This window comes from Poromitra crassiceps (assembly GCF_964638095.1).
Source record: "Poromitra crassiceps genome assembly, chromosome: 1".
Lineage (NCBI taxonomy): Eukaryota > Metazoa > Chordata > Actinopteri > Beryciformes > Melamphaidae > Poromitra > Poromitra crassiceps.
The window spans coordinates 6,945,352-6,969,970 of record NC_139623.1 but is presented as its reverse complement, the minus strand read 5'-3'; the positions used below and the strand labels follow the sequence as shown (position 1 = coordinate 6,969,970).

General features: G+C 43.6%; 2 protein-coding genes and 1 long non-coding RNA gene across 3 annotated transcripts in view; 2 read left to right on the top strand and 1 right to left on the bottom strand.

Moving 5' to 3' along the window:
• Positions 1 to 3,854: 3,854 nt before the first annotated feature.
• On the top strand, positions 3,855 to 4,736 carry LOC310775385. The gene is made up of 3 exons (XR_014552663.1): positions 3,855 to 3,980; positions 4,120 to 4,309; positions 4,705 to 4,736. It is a non-coding gene; the product is annotated as an uncharacterized lncRNA (long non-coding RNA).
• A 4,956-nt stretch (positions 4,737 to 9,692) lies between these two features.
• Positions 9,693 to 15,212, top strand: igflr1 (IGF-like family receptor 1; the record flags this gene model as incomplete). The annotated part of the gene is made up of 3 exons (XM_083648190.1): positions 9,693 to 9,699; positions 10,142 to 10,255; positions 12,546 to 15,212. 3 exons carry the CDS (start codon positions 9,693 to 9,695, stop codon positions 12,854 to 12,856), a joined length of 432 nt encoding a protein of 143 aa, XP_083504316.1. The 3' UTR covers positions 12,857 to 15,212.
• kmt2bb (lysine (K)-specific methyltransferase 2Bb) overlaps positions 13,697 to 24,619 on the bottom strand; it is a gene marked incomplete at its 5' end in the record, with an annotated part of 70,044 nt that continues 59,121 nt past the window's right edge. Inside the window, 4 exons of the mRNA XM_083635525.1 lie at positions 13,697 to 17,362; positions 18,271 to 18,400; positions 19,698 to 19,781; positions 20,637 to 20,744. Of these exons, the coding sequence (XP_083491651.1) occupies positions 17,087 to 17,362; positions 18,271 to 18,400; positions 19,698 to 19,781; positions 20,637 to 20,744 (598 nt within the window). The 3' untranslated portion in view covers positions 13,697 to 17,086. The remainder of the gene's footprint in view (positions 17,363 to 18,270; positions 18,401 to 19,697; positions 19,782 to 20,636; positions 20,745 to 24,619) is intronic.

Sequence of the window (24,619 nt, the reverse complement as noted above, 5' to 3'; positions counted from 1 at the left end):
CGGCTAATATGCTAGCTAGTAGAGCTGTCACTTTTTAATCGAAATTCGAATGTAACTTGGTGTAATTTTTTTGTAATGTAATTAACCAATTAACTTCAGATATATTAACAAATTGAGGGGCAATTAAAGTTCGTTCGAACTTTATTTTTTGAAAAAGTGACAGCTCTACTAGCTAGCTAACTAGGTCTCATATCTACAACGGTAGGCTGTCAACGGAATACCTGGAGAAATTAGCCTTAAACCACGCCAGAAACAAATGGCAAGAAGTGGCTGTGATGTGGATTAAACGGTGGAATGGAATGGACTTGCTGCAGCAGCCGATTGGCAGAGTGATGTACGTTATTAGCATGTTGCTACTACTAATTACAACTAACTAACTAACTAATTTTATTATCTGCTGTAAGATCACTTACACAAACTGTTTCCGTGCAATTCGGCATAGCGCCACCTACTGGCAACATAAAAATGCTGTTTATCTCAAGAACCGTTTGTCCGATCGACTTCAACTCAAGGGAGTGCAGGGAGCTGAATTCCGTGCAATTTGGCATAGCGCCACCTACTGGCAACACAAAAAGCGCTTTATCTCCATAGCCATTCATCTGATCGACTTCAAACTTGGAGAGTGTGCTGCTGGGAACCTGACATAGAACAGTGCCGAATGTTGTGCAATTCGGAACAGCGCCACCTACTGGCCACACAAAAAGTGGTTTATCTTGAGAACCGTTCGTCCCATCGACTTCAAACTCGAGGAGTGTGATATTTTAAAGGGGACCTTAGCTTTCATTTAAGGCCAGTTGTGATTTTTTTCGGACAAATATAGAAGTGACTTGAGCTCTCCAAACCATCAATGACACACGTTGCCACAATTTTTGCCTAAATTGTATCATTTCTTTTAGCCCTGTGGCATCAAGGAACATCAGAAACACAAAACACAAAAACTGGAATGCTCACAGCACTCGGAGGGGCATGATTGGGATGGCTTTCCTGATCTGAACCTGAGTGTTCTGTTATTGGACTTCTGTGCTTTAGACATGGATTGGCCATAACAAACACCATGGTCAAGCATAAGGATGCTCATAGGTCTATGGTACCAGAGTCTCTTATTGATTGATTGATTGATTGATTGATTGATTGATTGATTGACTTTATGGACAGCAGACAAAATCCAAGGGATGGACATCTAAAAGTGTGAACACTTATTTCCAACATGGTCCCTGGTCACGTTGTAGGGATGTTGTTCCACTCCTCTCCACCGGTATAGAGGAATGTACTTCTCCCAACATCTTATGCCCAGGTGGATTATGACATGATGGGCCCCTGGGCATGGTCACATAAAGAGCCCCCCCTCACAGCACACATACCGCTATGCAGAATTAAAGCCAGAATAACTAAGACACATTCACCTGACTCTCAACAGGATTTACAGCACAGCCACCTGAACACTCAAAAGCCAACAGCACAATAACGAGAAATAAATTCACCTGGATCTCAATACAGGGTCCAAAATTTTCTTTTTTGTCCACCAGTCAAATGGCCAGTGAATGCTAAAATTTTACCAGCCACTCAATAGATAGATTACCATTGTGTTTTTTTTGGATGGTGAGTGAAGCAAATCTACCAGCCACTTGCATTTTACCAGCATTTGGCTGGTGGCTGGTGCTAATTCTGCACGCTGTCTCAATATCACAGGATTTACAGCACAGGTGGTACACTCAATTAAAGCCAAAAGCACAATAACCCTCTAATTGCCTATAAACATATGGAACATTTAGTCAAAATAAGGGATCATTTTGTCCTGGGCAAGATGTGGTGGGTTTCATGTCAGAGCTCCGGTTTGTTGGATTTAACATCAAATGTCTGTTGTTGACCTAATTGAGGTGTAATTACACCTGCATGCAACATGTGTTTATTGTTTATCATTTATTTTACTCTGATCAAATTGTTGAATTCAACAGCTATTTTACCAATGCTGGCATTGCGTGTGGTTACTATGGCTGAACAAACTAACTAACATGCAACTCACACCATAAGCGACTTTGACCGCGGCACGGCATGGTTGTTGGTGCAACCCTTCTGAAACTGCTGATATCACAACAGTCTCAAGAATTGACGCAAAAACAACAACTTTGGTCAGCAGAAAATTATCTCAGAATGCAACACATCTGTCACTTTGGTAGCTAGTTAAGAGTTAACACTGAGCTGAAAGCCCGGACATGTTCAACCGCTTTTGCGAGGCACTGTATGCATGTCACATTTTGATTAGGGGCTGAGCCCCCCTACTTTCTTGGTCGAAACAAATTAACGGCATGGTATCTAAAATGAGCAGCACTACTTCAATGATCAGAAGGTGTGCTAATCTGATGTTGACTCGTAGTACAGCTAAACTGGTAATACAATCTTTAGTCTTATCCCGCCTAGACTACTGCCCAACATGTCTAGTGCCTCTAAACAAGACCTGGCCAAACTCCAGCTGGCCCAGAACAGGGCGGCACGCCTCACTCTCCGCTGCTCTATGAGGAGCAGTGTGGAGGGGATGCATGCCGCACTGTCATGGATGAAGGTGGAACCAAGAATAGCATGCAGCTTGGTAACCTTTCTGTTTAACATCTGGAACACTGGGAAACCACAGGGCTTACACTCACAACTGTACCCCACTAAGAGTAGACATGGCTATACAACAAGACAGGCAGTAGATGCTCAATTCACTCAACCTCTACCAAAAAACAATGCTCTGAAAAGGACGGTAATGTATAGAGCAGTTGCTTATTAGAATAATTTACCTAGTAATATAACGGTGGCAAGTAACACATTTTTGTTAAAAAGTTAAAACATGCAGTGATGAATAATGAGATAGCTTTAGGTCATTAATTATTGTATACATATGTTGAATTGTATTGTATTGTAGTGCATTGTGCTATGTTATATTATATAACACTACATTATACTAATTCATACACTTTATGAAATATATGATAACAGAGTGAGCTGATTCACTCTCTTTTTGTCTTTGTTATAATTCTCAACTTGTCGACAATGTTATTGTATTATGTTTTTATGTCATGTGTTTGGACCACAGGAAGAGTAGTCTCCTTGGTGCAGACTAATGGGGATCCACAATAAACAATAAACAATAAACCAGCAGTCTTATTATCAGAGCTCATCTTGACCAGTTACTTCTAACATTAGAAAATAACATTTGAATCTATAGACCTAGGTATTTCATGGGAATATTAACACAATTACACTTATCTATTATTGACCTAATATTAATTAGGATATGACTAGATTATTAAAATGATGTGATCATGCTTATGTCAGCATGCATTTTCAGTTAACTTCTAAGCTGTTCTTGTTCTTGTTGAGTGCAAAGTGGGGGTTTTCTAGGTGTGAAAAGGGCAGAGGTGTTTAGGCCCTTTTGGCAGCAGATAGGCAGGTTTCCTCTTGAAGCAAACAGCAGTTGTTGTTAGCAGCAGTTGCCTTAAATGAAGGTCCCCTTTAAAATAGATTGAAAAAGATTGACAAAAGATTGAAAAATGCCATGACCATGTGCCTAACCCAGGATATGCACCAGCGTCTAAAATGCAATTTATTTTAGGGGTGGTTCACTTCACAAGCTGGTAACTGTGTCACAGCTACCACTAAGGAATGGCTATCATACCAAAATATCATCTACAGACATGTGTCTTATCAAAAATTATAAGACGGGTTGGGTTGGGGCGGGCCTTAAAAAACCCTGAAACCTCACGCATCACTTTACTACTCATTCTGGGACCCCCCCTTCCCCTGGAAGGAGGAGGAGGCTACTAACAGTCAAACAAAAGTTAACCGATGCAGCAGTCCCCTCCTTTCTTTTTGTGAAGTGCAGATCATCTTGTTCGCTATGGCGGGCTTCTCCAAGAAATGCAGAAATTTGGAAACCTATTTTGACAGGACAGAGGACAGATGCGTACCTTGTGAAACTGATTACAAGCTAGACCCAGGTTGTTGTTGTTATTAATTATTATTATTATTAGGTTATTATCATCATTATTATTGGTGTTGTTGCTGTTGTTGTTGTTGTTGTTGTATTGTTTGCTACTGCTGCTGCTGCTGTTGTTATATTATCGTCATCATCAATAGGAACTGAATTTTCTCCTAATTGCGGCTTTACTGACGAGGGCGGACGACGTGAAAAGTACTTCAGAACCTGCAAGGGCAAAACTTTTAACAATGGCATCTTCACCAAGTGTAAAAAATGCACATCTTGTCCAGCTGGGTACGTGAGCAACTGTACCACAACTGCAGACAGCCAGTGTCGTCAGGAGCCCGGGTAAGAGATTCTGTTCAGCCTACTGACGTAGCCTCAACGCGCGACTCATCAGTCATTCTTCCTTTGGACAGTCATGAGTCTCGTGTTGAGGCTATTACCTAAGACGTTTCCCCACATGATGGGAACAACAATTTTATACTACAGCCTAAATGGTTATTTGGGTTATTGGAAAAGTGGCTTGATAAAGATCCTGTGAAACGTCGCAAATAAAAAAAAACATTGATGGAGCCTCAGTGTGCGGACTTTATCTTTTTGTATAGCCTACCTTTTGTCCAGCACCTGTAGCCTACGTTTTTTGGATGTGCGCATAATTGACTTTTTCACTTATTGGAAAAGTGGACATATCACGTTGCGTACAGATGGGAAACATGTCTAATTTATGTTTTTCTACTCAGAATAACAACCACTGAAGCTTCCGATGTGATGGTAAGTGTTATTGGTAACACGTTATAGGCCAGTAGCCTGTTCAGTCATAAGCCTTATTTAATGATGAACTAATCATTACAAAACATTAATATAGCCTACATTGTAGGTGATATAAGTGCTATCAGATTACAAATGTGTTGTAAGCCATCTATTAACTTTTAGTAAATCATGAAATGAAACAAATCATCAATAAATGATTTACTAATTATAGTTGATAGCCTACATTATGAATCATTTAGCCTATGTGATTCAAAGATTTGATATTCCACAAATCTGATGAACAGAGGCTGTCTGTCAGAGAAGGCAGCTCCCCTCCTCAGCTGGCAGAAGCAGTCAGCACTTACAAGCACTGCAGTAGCCTATAACTACTGCAGTAGGCTATTCCTCACCTGAAATGATGTGTAAATCATTTACAATTCATTTACAAGGCTTTCTGTATCCCCTAATCGTGTAAACAATTAATCACACATAAATGTGTTACAAGGGGGTAGCTCCATTTGTGAAAATTGAAGCCAAAGTGGAAGTCTCTTAAACCTGCATTCTTTCGAATGGCCTGCAGGGGGCGACTCCACTGGCTGCAAAAATGAGGGGGAGTTTGAGCAGACTGGTGGACAGTATTCAGGGGGGAGTTTGAGCAGACTGGTGGACAGTATTCAGGGGGGAGTTTGAGCAGACTGGTGGACAGTATTCAGGGGGGAGTTTGAGCAGACTGGTGGACAGTATTCAGGGGGGAGTTTGAGCAGACTGGTGGACAGTATTCAGGGGGGAGTTTGAGCAGACTGGTGGACAGTATTCAGGGGGGAGTTTGAGCAGACTGGTGGACAGTATTCAGGGGGGAGTTTGAGCAGACTGGTGGACAGTATTCAGGGGGGAGTTTGAGCAGACTGGTGGACAGTATTCAGGGGGGAGTTTGAGCAGACTGGTGGACAGTATTCAGGGGGGAGTTTGAGCAGACTGGTGGACAGTATTCAGGGGGGGGTTTGATCAGACTGGTGGACAGTATTCAGGGGGGAGTTTGAGCAGACTGGTGGACAGTATTCAGGGGGGAGTTTGAGCAGACTGGTGGACAGTATTCAGGGGGGGGTTTGATCAGACTGGTGGACAGTATTCAGGGGGGGGTTTGATCAGACTGGTGGACAGTATTCAGGGGGGAGTTTGAGCAGACTGGTGGACAGTATTCAGGGGGGGGTTTGATCAGACTGGTGGACAGTATTCAGGGGGGAGTTTGAGCAGACTGGTGGACAGTATTCAGGGGGGAGTTTGAGCAGACTGGTGGACAGTATTCAGGGGGGAGTTTGAGCAGACTGGTGGACAGTATTCAGGGGGGAGTTTGAGCAGACTGGTGGACAGTATTCAGGGGGGAGTTTGAGCAGACTGGTGGACAGTATTCAGGGGGGAGTTTGAGCAGACTGGTGGACAGTATTCAGGGGGGAGTTTGAGCAGACTGGTGGACAGTATTCAGGGGGGAGTTTGAGCAGACTGGTGGACAGTATTCAGGGGGGAGTTTGAGCAGACTGGTGGACAGTATTCAGGGGGGGGTTTGATCAGACTGGTGGACAGTATTCAGGGGGGAGTTTGAGCAGACTGGTGGACAGTATTCAGGGGGGAGTTTGAGCAGACTGGTGGACAGTATTCAGGGGGGAGTTTGAGCAGACTGGTGGACAGTATTCAGGGGGGAGTTTGAGCAGACTGGTGGACAGTATTCAGGGGGGAGTTTGAGCAGACTGGTGGACAGTATTCAGGGGGGAGTTTGAGCAGACTGGTGGACAGTATTCAGGGGGGGGTTTGATCAGACTGGTGGACAGTATTCAGGGGGGAGTTTGAGCAGACTGGTGGACAGTATTCAGGGGGGAGTTTGAGCAGACTGGTGGACAGTATTCAGGGGGGAGTTTGAGCAGACTGGTGGACAGTATTCAGGGGGGAGTTTGAGCAGACTGGTGGACAGTATTCAGGGGGGAGTTTGAGCAGACTGGTGGACAGTATTCAGGGGGGAGTTTGAGCAGACTGGTGGACAGTATTCAGGGGGGAGTTTGAGCAGACTGGTGGACAGTATTCAGGGGGGAGTTTGAGCAGACTGGTGGACAGTATTCAGGGGGGAGTTTGAGCAGACTGGTGGACAGTATTCAGGGGGGAGTTTGAGCAGACTGGTGGACAGTATTCAGGGGGGAGTTTGAGCAGACTGGTGGACAGTATTCAGGGGGGAGTTTGAGCAGACTGGTGGACAGTATTCAGGGGGGAGTTTGAGCAGACTGGTGGACAGTATTCAGGGGGGAGTTTGAGCAGACTGGTGGACAGTATTCAGGGGGGAGTTTGAGCAGACTGGTGGACAGTATTCAGGGGGGAGTTTGAGCAGACTGGTGGACAGTATTCAGGGGGGAGTTTGAGCAGACTGGTGGACAGTATTCAGGGGGGAGTTTGAGCAGACTGGTGGACAGTATTCAGGGGGGAGTTTGAGCAGACTGGTGGACAGTATTCAGGGGGGAGTTTGAGCAGACTGGTGGACAGTATTCAGGGGGGAGTTTGAGCAGACTGGTGGACAGTATTCAGGGGGGAGTTTGAGCAGACTGGTGGACAGTATTCAGGGGGGAGTTTGAGCAGACTGGTGGACAGTATTCAGGGGGGAGTTTGAGCAGACTGGTGGACAGTATTCAGGGGGGAGTTTGAGCAGACTGGTGGACAGTATTCAGGGGGGAGTTTGAGCAGACTGGTGGACAGTATTCAGGGGGGAGTTTGAGCAGACTGGTGGACAGTATTCAGGGGGGAGTTTGAGCAGACTGGTGGACAGTATTCAGGGGGGGGTTTGATCAGACTGGTGGACAGTATTCAGGGGGGAGTTTGAGCAGACTGGTGGACAGTATTCAGGGGGGAGTTTGAGCAGACTGGTGGACAGTATTCAGGGGGGAGTTTGAGCAGACTGGTGGACAGTATTCAGGGAGGTGTTTGAGCAGACTGGTGGACAGTATTCAGGGGGGAGTTTGAGCAGACTGGTGGACAGTATTCAGGGGGGAGTTTGAGCAGACTGGTGGACAGTATTCAGGGGGGAGTTTGAGCAGACTGGTGGACAGTATTCAGGGGGGAGTTTGAGCAGACTGGTGGACAGTATTCAGGGGGGAGTTTGAGCAGACTGGTGGACAGTATTCAGGGGGGAGTTTGAGCAGACTGGTGGACAGTATTCAGGGGGGAGTTTGAGCAGACTGGTGGACAGTATTCAGGGGGGGGTTTGATCAGACTGGTGGACAGTATTCAGGGGGGAGTTTGAGCAGACTGGTGGACAGTATTCAGGGGGGAGTTTGAGCAGACTGGTGGACAGTATTCAGGGGGGAGTTTGAGCAGACTGGTGGACAGTATTCAGGGGGGAGTTTGAGCAGACTGGTGGACAGTATTCAGGGGGGAGTTTGAGCAGACTGGTGGACAGTATTCAGGGGGGAGTTTGAGCAGACTGGTGGACAGTATTCAGGGGGGAGTTTGAGCAGACTGGTGGACAGTATTCAGGGGGGAGTTTGAGCAGACTGGTGGACAGTATTCAGGGGGGAGTTTGAGCAGACTGGTGGACAGTATTCAGGGGGGAGTTTGAGCAGACTGGTGGACAGTATTCAGGGGGGAGTTTGAGCAGACTGGTGGACAGTATTCAGGGGGGAGTTTGAGCAGACTGGTGGACAGTATTCAGGGGGGAGTTTGAGCAGACTGGTGGACAGTATTCAGGGGGGAGTTTGAGCAGACTGGTGGACAGTATTCAGGGGGGAGTTTGAGCAGACTGGTGGACAGTATTCAGGGGGGAGTTTGAGCAGACTGGTGGACAGTATTCAGGGGGGAGTTTGAGCAGACTGGTGGACAGTATTCAGGGGGGAGTTTGAGCAGACTGGTGGACACTATGTGTAAGACATTTGGGCTTTGACAAGACTAGAGGGGATGGGGTCCAGGGTGCAGGTGGCAGTTTTCATTCCAAGCATGAGGTCGGAAAGATCCATATGGGAGACTGGGGAGAACTGAGACAGGGACTGGCTAGTTAGAGGGGGGAACTTGAGAGAAGAGGGGACAGATGTAGGAGTGGCCAAATTGTTATAGTCTATTTTTGTTTGAAAGAATGACAGGAAGAAGTTTGTGTGTGTGGACTGAGAAAGACTGGGAAACATTGGGAAACACAGTATATACGAGTATGTGGGCTCTGTTTGTTTGTTTGTTTCAAGTTCTGTATTCGGCCACAGCTATGCTGTCTTACGATCTGGCTGAAACCTTCATGGTGTGTAAAGGACACCCGTGCGGGTGACCTGACGGAGCTGGATTTTTTAATTAGGCTAATTAGCTAATGATGTGATGTCATTAGTGATGTCATCAGTGATGATGTCATCAGTGATGATGTCAAAAGTGATTTCATAAGGGCACGCACGCACGCATGCACGCACGCACGCACGCACGCACACACACACACACACACACACACACACACACACACACACACACACACACACACACACGAGGAGGCATTGTGACAAGACTGATCAGTGATGTCACACACAAGGAGGCATTGTGACAAGACTGATCAGTGATGTCATAGGGGGGCACACACACACACACACACACACACACACACAAACACACACACACACACACACACACACACACAAACACACACACACACTGATGATGTCATCAGTGATATCATAATGGGGCACACACACACATGGAGGCATTGTGACATCACTGATGCAATAACATTTATTCAACAACACACACACACACACACACACACACCAGCGCGCGGCAATAGTGCAGGCGAGGCCATGCAGCAGCCGAGATAAGGGTGAGGCCGCGCAGCGGGCGAGCCCAGGCATTGAGCGTGCATAGCGTGCGAGGTGCCTAGTTGTGGAAAATTGGACTTTGGGGTGAGCAGAACCAGACTGTATGAGTTGAGAGTAGTAGATGGAGAGGGCATCAGATGATCTTTGTAGGCTTGGGGATGTATTGTGAGACCGGATTATTTCCAGTTGACGTCCAGTCTTGAAAGTTCTGCAGTGGAGGAGCGTGTGAAGGAGACTGTTTATGGTTTTGAGGGGAGCCAGCTGGTCACAGCAGGGGGAGTGGTTGTAGCAGATGAAGAAATCAGTGGGGGTAGAAGACAACATAATAGGTTGAATTTAATTGTATAAATTGCTTGTGAATAAGTAAATAATACAAGCAAATACAACTATAGAGTGTTTGTTAATTTAATCGCTGTGCTTGATAGTATTTTAATACTTCACATTTGATTTAATTCAATTTTATTGAATGTAACATTTACGTTTGGTTTTATTTTGAACATTTAACCTAGTATTTTATTTAACCCAACATTTCATTTGATAGCTATTTAATCAATTCAGTGTTTATTATTTGTTATTTCCACCCTTCATATCTCTCTCCCTCTCATAGGCTCTAACACAGATCAATTCAAAACTTTGAGGGACATTGAAAAATTGCCACCCATCAATGAAGACTTTGCTGTCTTTAAGCAAGCTGAGATCAAGGACCTGGAGGAAATCCTGAGTGAGTTCACATGACACCAAGTGTACAATGAACAGCCCAAATCAAGAGTCAGCATCCGATTTCAGTTTGATCCGTATTTATGAATAAAACATGCTGTGATGTGTCCTACACATTGTTAAAACCCCAAATCAAGAAATTAGTGTTATTGATAATGACTAGGTATGTGCTTTATACATAGCCTTGCCCTTGTTCATACTTTAAAAGCTCTGTCAAAATCTGTCAACATTAGAGCAGAATACCTGCTTGCTCCCTATGCTTGACCCCTTTTGTCTATCTTTGGACTATCAGCCTATTCAAAGCAGTCTACTCTTTTTAATCATACATTTGATTTCTTTAACTGTCTTGATGTTCTCCTGTCCTATAGAGAGCCAAAGTGGAACATCACTTCCTGCTTCAGCACTGTACCAGAGATTTTCATCCACCATTTATTTTCCCATAGACATTTCGTAAAATGCTTATAAAAATTGTTTTACTTGTTCAAACAAACGGTACATATATATTTAGAAACAGGAGAGATTGCATAACATTTCACTCGGACCAAAACGTAAAAGAATGAGGGTTTAAAGAAAATATTTTTTCTGTTTTTGTTTTTTTAAGTTTTGGTCCAAGTGAAATGTTCTATGGTTTCTCCCAATTCTAAAAAACTCTTTTTATAAGCATTTTACAAAATGTCTATGGGAAAATAAATTGGGGAAGAAAATCTCTGGTACAGTGCTGAAGCAGGAAGTGACGTTCACTTTGCCGCTCTATATATTTTCATGCACTGCACTGGCACCCTAGTCTCGCTGGCCAGCCTCCTCTCCCTTCCGTCCGAGTGAGGAGTCTGGCGCCACAGGTCTCCATAACTGGGATAAACCCTCCCCTGCTCTACTCTGCTCTCCCATTGGAGCGACTGTTTCGGTGGCAGCCGGATGTCCGCTCCTGGCTTATTACCAGCTCTGTCATCGGCTCCGACCATGGGCTGCGTTCCAATCAGCTAGTAGTTCCCTGCGAAGTGGACTGCACAGGGTATTCAGCCATATTACTTAACATGGCTGAATACCCTGTGCAGTCTACTTTGAAGGGAAACTACTAGCAAATCGGAATGATCATGTCAATCAGAGCGGCTTCCGCTCCCTCCTCCCTGTGTGTCGCTGTAAATAGTCCCCTGCCGCCGCAGTGAAAACAACAACGCTAACTAGCTAGCAAGCTAACGGCAGAAACCTACACGCTAGCTCGTTGCTACACGCTGAAAACGGCAAATTGGATTGTTTGAAACAATTTTCCAAGGGCACTGCCGCTAAGCACCGCCCATCGCAATCCCACTATGGAGACCTGCGGCGCCAGCGAGACTACTGGCACCCCTACTCTTCTGATGGCTGTCAATCAGACTGGTCCCCACTGCAGGGCACTTTCTCCTTGCTGTTGCTATAGAATGCATCTCTTTTGACTCACCTGTTTTACTTGACTGTGCAGCCAATAGGAAGGTAAGCTGCATTATATACTGTACTTGATGTATTTTATGCCAATCTGTGCATGCAGAAGTCTCATACCTGAACCAACTACAGCAACGTGGATCATGGAGGCAGGGCTGGACTGGCCATCTGGCACGCAGGGCATTTGCAGGGCATTTGAGATGCCCTGTGGGCTGGTGAGGCAAAAAAGAAAAGGGGAAAAATAATTGTCTGACCGGCCTATAAAACAAGTATATTTAGTGTTTTAGGTAGTGGCACGGTTGATATACAGTATATTGAAGGGAGCGTGAAGATAGGTGATGTCGTGTGTGGTCGATTGTGGTGGGCCGGTCTGGGGGCCAAAATGCCAGGGCAGGTTTTTTTTGTCCCAGTCCAGCCCTGCATGGAGGTATACAAGACATTTGGGATAGGCCTACCTTGTTTCAAGAGCCTCTCTGTTGTCTGCAACCTATCGGTCAATTGCCTCGTTAAGGGTTTGCACTGCTAGAACTGCTTGCTTGCTCTCTCTCCCTCCCTCTCGAGGCCCCCTGGTGGACCAGGCCTAAGGCACGTCTACCTATGCCTAATGGTAAAACCGCCTCTGGGGAGACCACTTTTTAACTGAGGGACCTACAGTAGGCGCAAGCTCCCAAGTTGGAAGGCATTCATCCAGCTGAAGTGCCTTTGAGCAAATCACAAAATCCCAATTTGTGTCACGAACACTGTTCTGTAGCTGACTATGGAGGGGCAGCTGAGGGCCAGTTCAGCTGTCTTGTGTATGGAAGTCCCTCTGGACTTCAATAAAGTATTTGCACCATTTTATTACAATTCAATTTAACACTATCATCTCTTTGTAGGTCCTAAAGTTCAGTCAGCACCTTTGCAGACAGTGCTGGACAACCTGGATGTTTTGGATGAGCTGGTGATCGTGCTAGATCCAGAGGCCCGTGGTGTGAAGAACACCAGACACCTGGCATCTCGCTGCTCCTTCTCCGCCACCTGGATCACCCACACCTACTCCATGAAGGACAGCAAGAGCCCGCTGAAAACCGTGCTGGAGGTGGTCTGTACCAAGTACCCTGACTGGACAGTAGGCCACCTGGCCACAATGTTCAGAGAAATGGAACGCAATGACGCCATTGCAATTCTCACCAAACTTGTGGTGTAGCGACACTTCACACCGAAAAACAATGCAAATTTCTCACACATATCCGTTAACTGTAAACCGCAGACATTTGTTTGATTTTACAGTTATTGAGAGTTGATTTGAGATCAGTTGATGCCAGTGCATCACTGAATCATTGTTTTTTGTTGTCTGCATAGGCGGTTTTAGTCCCTTTCTGGGGCCCCCCCAAAATCATCTGCGCTCACCCAAAAAATATCAGACATCTAGACGAATCCGTAGGTACCAGCCATGTTATGCTAGCTCGCTGGAGCATAGCATAGCTCCAAAGTCTGCAAAGTTTTTGACAAATGTAAATGGTCATGACTACTCAAATGGGTCCCTTGACCTCTCACATCAAGATATCTGAATGAAATTTGGCTAATTAGAACCATAAAAGTCTTAGCTTTAGAACCATGTCTGACATGTCAGCTCCAGGGTCCTAAAGACAGTGTGCTGCATGCAGTGAAAATATGTTATTCTTGCCTTTTTTGCTTCCCCATGTCTGCAGTGGTGCCAAAAAAGTCATGGAATTTAATAATTCGTGTATGACTACAAAGCTGAGACTCCTGTGATTCCAAAGAGCCCAATCACATTATTGTGTGATGCAATATGGCCTCATAGTAACAATCATCAAAGACAAAATGTGATAATTCTTTTTTTTACTTGACCTTACACTGTATAAAATGATGTATTGTGAGCTCTAGGATAATCACATCCCGAACATCATTCCAAACAAAGTTAGGAAATTCCCCTTTTGTTATTTTACTTTTGTTTATGCCTACAACGCAAATGTTACTTTGTAGACTTGAGTTCTCCCCTGGAAGTGATTTTGGTACAGATGGGCCACCATTGTGTATAACAAGCAGTATTCTAGTACCTACCATTCTACCTGTATGCAGAATATATAGCAAGACTATTATTTTTTTCATCATTGTAAGTCAACAGAAGAGTAAAGAGAATATTAATGTGATGTGTGTAGTTCAGAGATCAAGCTTCTTCATTTTGCTCTCAAAGTGTACCAGATTGATTCATTTTTATACTTTAAAATGTACAAAATTTTCTCCCGGGGTGGGGGGGGGGCCAAGCCCCTGGACCCCCCTTGGGGGTCTGCGGTCCAGGATAATCTCATTGCGGGCTGAGCCCCCAAATGTATAATCCTAAAACTGGCCCTGGTTGTCTCAATCATTGGGTTGAATTAATTCTAAATCTTCCAATGGCTTCAACTTATCTGAAATCAACTCTCAATAAATGTAAAACTAAATGAATGTCTGCAAACCTGTTTATAGTTTTCAGATGTCTGAGTTCCTGAGCAAAATCAATCAAAAAATGTTGCGTCCCTTTTTTAAGGGGGTATGCAGTTACCAATTCATTATCAAAAGTTTCTTATAGACAGTTTTCACAGAACTGTCAGTCCTGCTCTGCTTCTTTTTTTTCTTTTCCTGTCCATAGCAAACACTGCAACAGGAAGTGAGCTGGGGTTCAATTTAGAATGTTTTTGTTGTCAAGTTAAAACAGTCTATACTGTCAACATTCTGGTTAGGTTAACGCTGCTTCTACACATTACTACTAAAAGTATAACATTTCATACAACACATTACAAATGTAAAATAAATTACAAATTTATTTCCATGTGTTCTCACCATTTATAACTTGTCATTTAACCTATTCATTTGTTATAACCATTAAACTCATTTGGCTTTATTTGATGTCATACAAGAGTGATTTGATTTGTTCAAACATCTTAACATCTTTATTAAGCAAATAACATTATAAATAAAAAAAAAAGTGCATAGAAAATTAAACAGGTTTAGAAATATGTATACAATTATTTACAAACTCAGGGTTTATTTGTACATGGTAACAAAGACGTATAGTTTAAAGTTAACACATTTTCTAATTTTTATGTCTTTTACACTTTTTATACTTTAAAATAACCCTACTATATATATGTATATATAACATACAGCTTTCTGAACAGATTCTGGGAGAGATGGTCATGGTAACTTCAGGTTTTGACTAGTGCTTTGCATCCTTCATTGCATACACACATGCGCTCACTCACACACCCATCCACACGCGCCAGTTCTGCAGGACATTAAAACCAAGCTACTCTTTAAATTTTCATCCTTTTGCATTAGTATTCCCAAACATCTGTCTAAACAACTGAGGTAGAATCCTTGCAAGGAGTTGGGAGTGACTCTGCTCTCGTCTTCAGCTCGATGATTGACACAAGATAATCTGGGCTCCATCCCAGTGATTGGACATGCAGGAAGTTAAGGAGACTAAGCTCTGGACATGAAGGTAGGGAGACTAAGCTCTGGACAACACTTGATAACTACTGGACATGATTCTGAAGTGGTTGTTGAAGGAAAAAAAAGAAAAATCCAATGAAGAGCATGGGCTTAGGGAGGGCAAACAGTGCTCACTTTACTCCTGTGGCTGATTCTAAGACCATTCAGTACTCTGTCCATGAAATCTACCCTATACAAAACATAACATAAAAAAAAAATCATTTAAAAAGACCTGCTTTAGAATAATTTCTCTCAAAAAGGCTTAAATGTATCACACAACTGTCCCGAACAAAGATTCAAGTAAAATAGTGAAAAAAGGACATCAATTGTAAACAAAAACAGGAAACAAATGGGGAAGATCTCCCAATACGCTAGACCGCCACCATTTATACAAAGCACAAACAACTTTTACCACTCCAAAATTTGAATAGAAACATGAATAAATATAACTATTGATTTTAACAGTGTGTGGATTCAATTACCCTCATGAAAGACAGCATTGAACATCGACAAAGAACAATATTAAACATTAAGGTGCTGAGTGCATTCTTTCCAGCTCGATTACAGACTGAAAAAGTAGTTTTCTTGCGAGAAATGCTGCAATAGCGACGCACTTCTGCACCATTTTCTCAGGACAAGAAGTCTAGTTGGTGGAGCTGAATGTACACACTCAGTGGCGATGCTTTTTAACAGTGCTCCCTGTCTGATAGGAGTTCAACTGCAGGGGAAGTTTCAGAGAATACGCAGAATTTGGATGTGATTACACGTGCAACTACTACGGCAGCAAAAAGTTATTGCAATAGGTAATCCGCATTTGCCATGAGAGTAATAAAATATATATATTTAAAAAATAAAAGAAATTATATAGTCACCTCAACTCATCACTCTTGGCTTGGGTAGTGTATGCTACATACACTGTACATCAACAGAAAAGCTAATAAAGACAAGTTCTATCTATCTTTAAATATGACACCGTTTGAAACTGTTAGAATGCGATAACTATCGTTTCAATGCGAGACGGGAGACCAAGTGAATTCAGCAGACCTACAATCTAAGACACTTTCTAGCCACGTGACTTGCAAGTACTGCTCGAGTGCAATTAACGGGTAAATGATTTCTGATTTGCTGGACATCTTAGTCAAGCATAAAAGATTAAAGACCCTTTCAAATCTTAGCACCACGGTTTGTCTTGGTATTAAGGAAAGAAATATGTCTAAAAAGAAATGTCCACCAATTGAGAAAAGTTAAATATAAGATAAAATACACAAATGACGCATTAGCTTAGGGTGGGCATATGGCTCAAGAATTGAGTTCACCACCATGCGGGTAAGGAGCTATATGATCCCATCACTGGACGATGGAGCCATCATGAACACAAGTGTACTATAGGCAGACTTACCCACCCCAAAATATGAATAAAACATAAGGACTCTCTCAAAGCCGAGCTATAGGTTCTTAGCGACGATTGAAACGGATAAGGCTTGATGTGTAAAAAGAAAACTGTGCCATAAATATAGAACCAGGAAACCCCCCAACCTTTGAATATCCTGTTCTCATGAACACCCACACACACCTCGATGACGTCCTCCATCATATTTTTCATCTAGCCATCTTGCTCAGCCAGCTCTATATTTAAACTGTTCACTAGCAGGTGTATCTAGGCTATAGGTCATTGTGAGCATAAAGCAGGCAAGAAACTTGACAGTTCTATTTCCTGTGCAGATTCCTCTCGGTTTCTTATTTTTTTTCCAATGTCTTTCTCCATCTATCGCTTCTGACCAACCAAAAGCTATTGGCCAACTTCTCTCCCAGTCTCATAGTGGCTAATTCCCCTGCTGTGCGGACTGCACTGCCCTGCCGCCCCAAAGCCCAATCCAGTGACACCTTCATTTAAGGTTTAACTCGTAAACAGGATCCTCTTCTTTTTCATACCAGGGATCTCTCAGTTGAGGAAGCGCCGGCATCGCCGAGCCCCACAGTTACAGCCGAGTTTGTTGCTGGCGTCTTCAATGGGAAACTTGTAGTCGTAGGTGAGCTCCTCTCCCCTATAGATCTTCCTCAGGGCAAAGATCACGATATGCTTCTGGCCTTCGACATTGATGACTCGTGAGTAGCAGTTAGGCTCACAGGAGTGGTTGATGAATCGCGCTGCATTGCCATGCATGGTTGCATCCACCACGTCAAAGTCATCAATGCGGAACATGTAACAGCCAATACCCTACAAAGGCAAAAAAAAAACACTGGCATGAATACATCCTCTGACTTGTGTTGAACATTTTCATTTTTGATAATTGAGCGATATCAGAATGAAAGAGTTTGATCAAAGTCTAGGATAGCTTTGGCAGAAACCTGAGACGACACTAAACTACACTTAGCATAAGTCTTAGGGTAAACCCATGGGGGTTGGGCACCTAGTAACCTGACGCTGCCAGATGGACGGTTAGCTTCACATTACGTTTCACTAAACCAGTCCATCTGGCAATGCAGTAATCCAACCCGCTGACGGAGGCGGGCACTTTTTCCAAGCTACTTGGCAGGTGATTGGATGACCCATCTGTCTATCACCGCTGGTGCGTGTTAACTTCAACCAATCAGATCGCCATGCCTCTGACGTCACATTTGCGACCGGAGGAAGGTGCCTGTGCCTGTAAGAGATCTCCGTGGTAGTCTATGATTGAGTCCTCATCATCGTAAAGTGGCCTTCGAAGCACGACGTTCGATTATAACGAACTAGTTGTGTGGCGTAGCCTTCCCAAATGTTGAGGGTCGTTTTTTAGAATTTAATACATAGAATTGGGAACGTTACATTCAATTTCATTCAGACTGCCTGTCACTTCCGCGGCGGCAGCTATGTTGACGAGTGAAAAGAACTACAAAGACCATGTACCCACTACACACAGAAAGCCCACCTAAGGCTGCCGCTGATTCGTCGAGCCGGCCATGGTTCGGCCAATCATCCTAACTGCCTGTGCATGACAAGATGGATTACGTCGAGAGAATCTCTTTTGATCTCGCGAGGTTATCCATCTTGCAAGCAAGGTTAGGCACCTAGAGTGCATGACACGTAAATCAATCAATCAATCAATCAATCAAACTTAGGAATGTGAGGAGAGATGGATGACCAACCTTTCCATCGTAGTACTTCTCCCTCTTGTCGGTGAGCACTGAGCGAATGACAATGCCTGCATATTCAATCACCATTTCCCCGGCCTCAATATTCCTCTTGCAGAACAGCCCACGCCCATGGATAGCGGACCTAGAACAGGGTCATGAAAAAGGTGAGAACAACAGACCAAATATCTGGGGTGCCAAGATCTGTAATGAAAACGCCTGTGTCTGGGAGTACAGTACATGCAGTGTATCCCTGCTGCTTCAGGAAATCAAAAAATCCCCCAAATCCCAGGCCAGGGACACATCTGTCTAACCTTTGGTGGGCCTCTTCCTCGTCTTCCTAACTCGCCTCCTCCCCTTTTCCACTTCTCTCTCTTCTGTCTGGGCCCCTGTCCCTCTCACACTCTCCCTCCCTCCCCTCCGCTTCCATAGATCCCGATTGATGTGTTAAGTGTTACTTGTATCTGTTGCCTGTTGTGATCTTGTTTTCTATGTACTCATACTGTGTCCGCATCTTTGGGTCATTGAAAAGCGCTTTATAAAGAAAATGAATTACTATTATTATTATTATTATTATTATTATTATTATTATTATTATTATTATTATTATTATAAGCCTGGGCTGATTTTTACATTAACCAGGGAAATTGAAGGCATCCTTTTTTTCATGACGCAGATTTTCAAGAGATTGTGAGGCTCCACTCTTTCTCACTAATGACTATTTGCGGTAAAATTATAATCTAAATGGCAGAGTTTTGGTGTGTTGTTTCCCCCACATCGCTGGGCCAGTGGCCCCACCGGGGTCAGACAAAGGAAAAGTCAGGACACTCACTCACACCTGGTTTTTAAATGCGACCTGTATCCGGATAGGTTATCTGGATAATGGTCGCATTTAAAAACCAGGTGTAAATGGGTTGAAAGAGATCTGTAAACGGGGTGAGAGTCAGTCAGTCATGCATGGCCGTTTAGTGAGGAAAGTGGGCCGCAGCTAGGTATTGAAAGGTGGTAGAGTCCGGGATTCGAGGGGTGGGTAGGGGGAATGGCTAGGGGGATATGGTGGTGGGGACAAGGAAGGGGGGCAGGGGCCGTAGCTAGGGATAGGAAGGTGGTCAAGAGTTAGGATTCAAGGGCTGGGTAGGGGGAATGGCAAGGAACAAGGGGCCAGTGGACCAGTGACATCACTGGTCCACACTAACTCAAATTAATAACTCATTAACTCAAATCAACTCTCAATAATTGTCAAACTAGATGAATGACTTCAAAACCGTTTACAGTTTGAGAGTTGATTTGAGTTAATGAGTTATTAATTTCAGTTTACAGTTTTCTGATATACTACTGATGTTCTAATGATACAACGCTGGTTGAAAATGGGCGGAGTGTTCCTTTAAAGGTTTGTACTTGTTTTTATTCAGATGAAGCTGCAAATGTAGTTCTGTGCTGACCTGTACACGCCTACGGCCTCTTTGGATGTCCTTTCTAGATGTCTGAAGCGCATGGCCATGGGCAGCTCCAAGCTAGTAGCCCGTCTAAAGGAAGAAAGCACAGATGATTTCACAAAAAAAGGCAAAAAGACAAACAAGCAGGAAGAAGCATTGGCCAAATCTAATAGATTAAATAAATACTAAACAGAAAACAAATATTTATCATCATCATCATCATCAGTATATAAATGGGAGCTGGGGCTCTGTCTGTCTGTTTCTCTGTCCCACTGTGACATCATCCGTGATGTCATAAATCCCACTGTGACATCATCCGTGATGTCATAAATCCCACTGTGAGATCATCAGTGATGTCATAAATCCCACTGTGACATCATCAGTGATGTTGGTCTCATTGGCATCACTGATGATGTCATAAACGTGACATCATCAGTGATGCTGGTCTCATTGGCCACACAGCAGCCGAGCTGCGGGCAAGGCCGCGCAGCGAGATCCCGAGTATATTAAAAGGGAGCAAGTGGGCAAAGTTTGTTTCAATTTTTGTCCCGGAAGTGATGTCACTCAACCGGAAGTGATGTCATCAGTGATGTCACTTGAGCAATTTTGCATTGTGACATCACTGATGATGTCATAGGAGCATTCGTGATGCCATCAGTGATGTGAAGTTGTGATAGCCTCAGCGATGCCATAAGAGCAGGTGAGCCCGCACAGGCGTGGGCGTGGCCACTCAGCTGCCGAGCCTAGGATTATATAAAAAGGGAGCAAGTGGGCACTGTTTGTTTAGATTTTTGTCCCACTGATCGTCCCTTTAAATAAAAGGTTATCATGCCAGTGGCAATGCCAAAATACTGAATAAATCTCATCACCACAAATTGAGGAAAACTTGTTAAATATAGACTACATGTTTTGTTTTGACTGATAAAAAAATGAATGAAGCCTGACCTTGTGGACTTGAGAAGGACATCATCTTCCTCATCATCATAAGGCCCTATGTCAGGCAGCTGTCTGTGCTGAGAAGCCAGGAAGTTAAAGATGTCAAAGGTAGACTTTCTGTAAAGAAAGGGAAAAGGACAAAGTTTGGATGGGCATGGATCAATCAATCTTCTCATTAAAAAGACAAAGACAAGTTCAAGACATTTAGCTTGAGCTTTGATACCACTGTCTGAATAGGAGTCCACACTTGAGTAAAGTGTGGACCAGTGATGTCATCACAAGACTGTACACAATGATTCAGTGCCTTCTGATGACATCACTGGTCCACACTTAACTCAAATCAACTATCCATGACTGTCAAATTAAATAAACGTCTGCAAAACCGTTTAAAGTTTTCGGATATGTGTGAGATCATGTGCAAAATAAATCAGCATTCTTTATCGGTGAAGTATCCTTTTAAGAGGGTTAATCATTAGTGCGTCACAAGCCAGACAAAAAAGTGAAGAACCACACTGTTACAATTGTGGGTGAGAAAAGGGCAGCATGGGAGAAAAAGTTCTTAAGAAACTAGATATTACCTAGAAGTGAAACCAGTCATAAAAATAACATTTATCTTCCTGTCTCCACTGTGTGCATCATTCAAAAAAAACTTTCTTTCTGACCACTTTCTAGCTGACCAGAGCCCTGTACCACGAAGCTCGATTAGTCATTTAGCGAGGTAACTTCAGGTTTAACCCTGGTTTGGCCGTGCTACAAAGCTAGTTAACTTCTTACCGACATATATTTCCATAGGAACTTATGCTTCACACTTAACCTGGTCTGCAGCAGGTTAAGTTGCAAGGATAAGATTAGACCTTAAATACACCGCCCACGAACCAATCGAATCAGCAGTTTGGAAAAATGGCCAACCCCTTTCTGGACGAGTTCCCCATCGAGGAAGGAGCACGAATTGTAATGTTGAATTAATCAAGGACTAAAGCCTTGCACTTGTTGCAGGCTACATTTTAATTAAGCCCTACTTACCACTTTGGAATATGTTTTTATATATTCATTTTTGTGCTCTCAAGTAGCCTAGATACGTTGTTTGACCCCGCTGATCGATTGCAGCTGAATAGTGAGTGGAGAAATATCACTAAACCGGCATAAAAAGGTTACATAAACGTCTCCAAAGCGCACGGTGCCGTGTGCGCAAGGGAGCTGAGACTGACGTTGGGTTGGAATTGAAATGGTCATAGCCTACATGCTAGAATAGCCTACTACATCTAAGCAATTTAATATGGGATCACCTGCACACAGGCGATCCCATATTAAGATGATTCATATCTAGGCTACTCCTGCATTTTGCAGCTGCAACTGTGTTGCTTTTGGTCTGTATGATGTGATTGAACTTCATATTTCCAGCATCATTATATGAAATATGGAGATATGCGACTCTGCTGACAATAGCCTATATATGTGACCACAAAATAGGCTATTTTTTATGAATGAAATCTATGCCCGCACGTACCGCGTCGATTTAGTTCAGAAGCATTTATTTTATTTTATTATCATTCTTTTTTTTATTGATTAGCCCAGGGGTGCCCAATACGTCGATCGCGATCGACCGGTCGATCGCGAAGGTAGTGTGGTCGATCGCATGGCATTGAGGAAGAAATTTTTTTTTTTTTTTTTTTTACTGTTTTTCCACTGTTTCCACTGTTTTTCCACTGTTTTTCCACTGTTTTTCCACTGTTTTTCCACTGTTCCACTGTTTTCCACTGTATACTCAGTGTATATATATATAAATAAATATGCTTGGTAGCTCACTTTGACTTGGTCATTTTAAAAGTAGCTCGCAAGCTGAAAAAGTGTGGGCACCCCTGGATTAGCCTATAGGAATTATTCAATCAGTGCGACTAAACACATCATGAGATCATTATTATTCATTGAGCCTAAATGGAAGTCTATACATACGGATTTTGGACTGAGATAGATTACACATTGCTTCCACAAAAGACATGCCGGTTTTGAGTTTATTGAGAGGGTGAATTGAGCTGCTGTAGATAGCCTACGTGGAGGTAGAAACCGCTCTTCAAAGAAATTACTGGTGTGGATAAAAGTGGTCACTTTAGACAGTCATTCGGGAACAGCCTAATAATATCCAACGCAGATTTTTATTTGCGGTTTCATTCAATGAGGAAATAGGCGTGTCTGGCGCTGTTGGAGTTGGAGCAGTCAATATTGCATTGTGATTGGCAGTTGTTAAAAACCACGCCTCTTTTGCGGGCACGAGCTCAAGTGCACGGGCATTTTCATGTGCACGAGCTCTCAGCTTGATTAGAAAAACCTGGTTCGAGTTAACGAGTGGCAACCGAAGTTAACTACAATCGAGCTGATCTGGTTTAGACAAACCAGATCTGGTTTAGACAAACCAGATCAAGGGACAGATCTTGGATCTTCTTATAGACAGGGTTGGGGAGTAACGGATTACATGTAACGCTGTTACGTAATCTGATTACAAAAAAACGGTAACTGTAATCTGTCACAGTACATTTTAAGATGTGTAATCTAGATTACAGTAACGGGGGTATAGTAACGGCGTTACAGGCTGGATTACATTCGCCCTTGCCTCTTCATTAATTTTACAAAATAACAACAAAAAACGGTGTAGCCTACTGTGGCTGGTGACCGACTGTGACGAGGACGAGCGAGGCGGAGCAACAGCAGCAGCTGCAGGCAGCATTCATGATGACAGAGGCACCCACGCACCACGTCATGGAAATATAACAAGCATTTCACTTTTACGTTCGCTCAGTGTTTAGACAGATCAAGCGTCTTCCACATGGATTCTAGTGAAAATGATATTTTCAGTAGAATCCATGTGGAAGGCGCTTGTGTGTGGGGCTGTCAGCTGAACGTTACGAGCTGCCAGGCGAGAGGTTTTTACTTTCACTTAGTGTTTCACTTGACTCCCACACTCAACAACCCAGAGCTGTCTCGCTCTCCCTCCCAGCTTGCCTCCCCCCAGCCAATCACAGGTGAACCCCTCACTCCCACCACCCACACTGGCTGGCATGCTGCCTTTAGGTAACCCTCGTAAATCCCCACAGACATGACAAAACCCCAAGTCGCCACATTAAATTAAAGTGGTCTTAAAAATAACTCTTGTTGTATTCTCCTTAACTTCATGTTGGTATAAACATTCTTATCTGGTTATCAATGGTAAAACATGCTTCATCTAGTTAAATAAGGGTTTTAGCCAGGACTCTTGACCAGGACTCCCTGGAAGAAGAGATCTTGTATCCCAATGGGACATTCCTGGATTAAAAAAAAAAAGTAATCCAAAAGCAACTGAAACTAATCCCTACTTTACTTTTAAATAGTGGTAATCGGATTACGTTACTAAGTACAATTTTTAACAAGTAACAAGTAACTTTAAGGGATTCCTATTTAAAAGTAACCTACCAAACCCTGCTTATAGAACATTCGTGGTATAGAGCCCAGATCTGTTGTTTCACCAAAATAGTTTGAAAATCCCGTGCCATGCAATCCAAATAAACGTTGAGTCACACAATGCATCTGGCTTGCAGCTTTAGTGGCAACCGCAGGAAGGAGTCCAGAAGTAGTAGACGTAGTTCGTCATTGGAAAAGTGAATGCCGTTTTAGAATGGGGATTTCGCTTGAATGCATCAAAGGTCTGTGGTTAACAAAAGGTTATTTGGGCTCAGCAGGATAATCTTCACAAACCGCAGTGTTTCCCACAGGATTTTGAGAATTTGTAGTGGGGGACCGCAGACCCCCTAGGGGGGTGCGTGGGCATGCCCCCCCATGAGATTTTTTTAAACATTTTAAAGTAAAATGCATGAATTTGGTGTACTTTGAGAAAGCTTAAGAGCAAAATTAAAAGGCTAGATCTATGAAGAACATGTCATCATTACTGTGCTGTGGGTTTACAATGACAAACTAAATTTCTCCCTATAGGTCAGGGATACTCAACTTGCTTTGCCACTTTC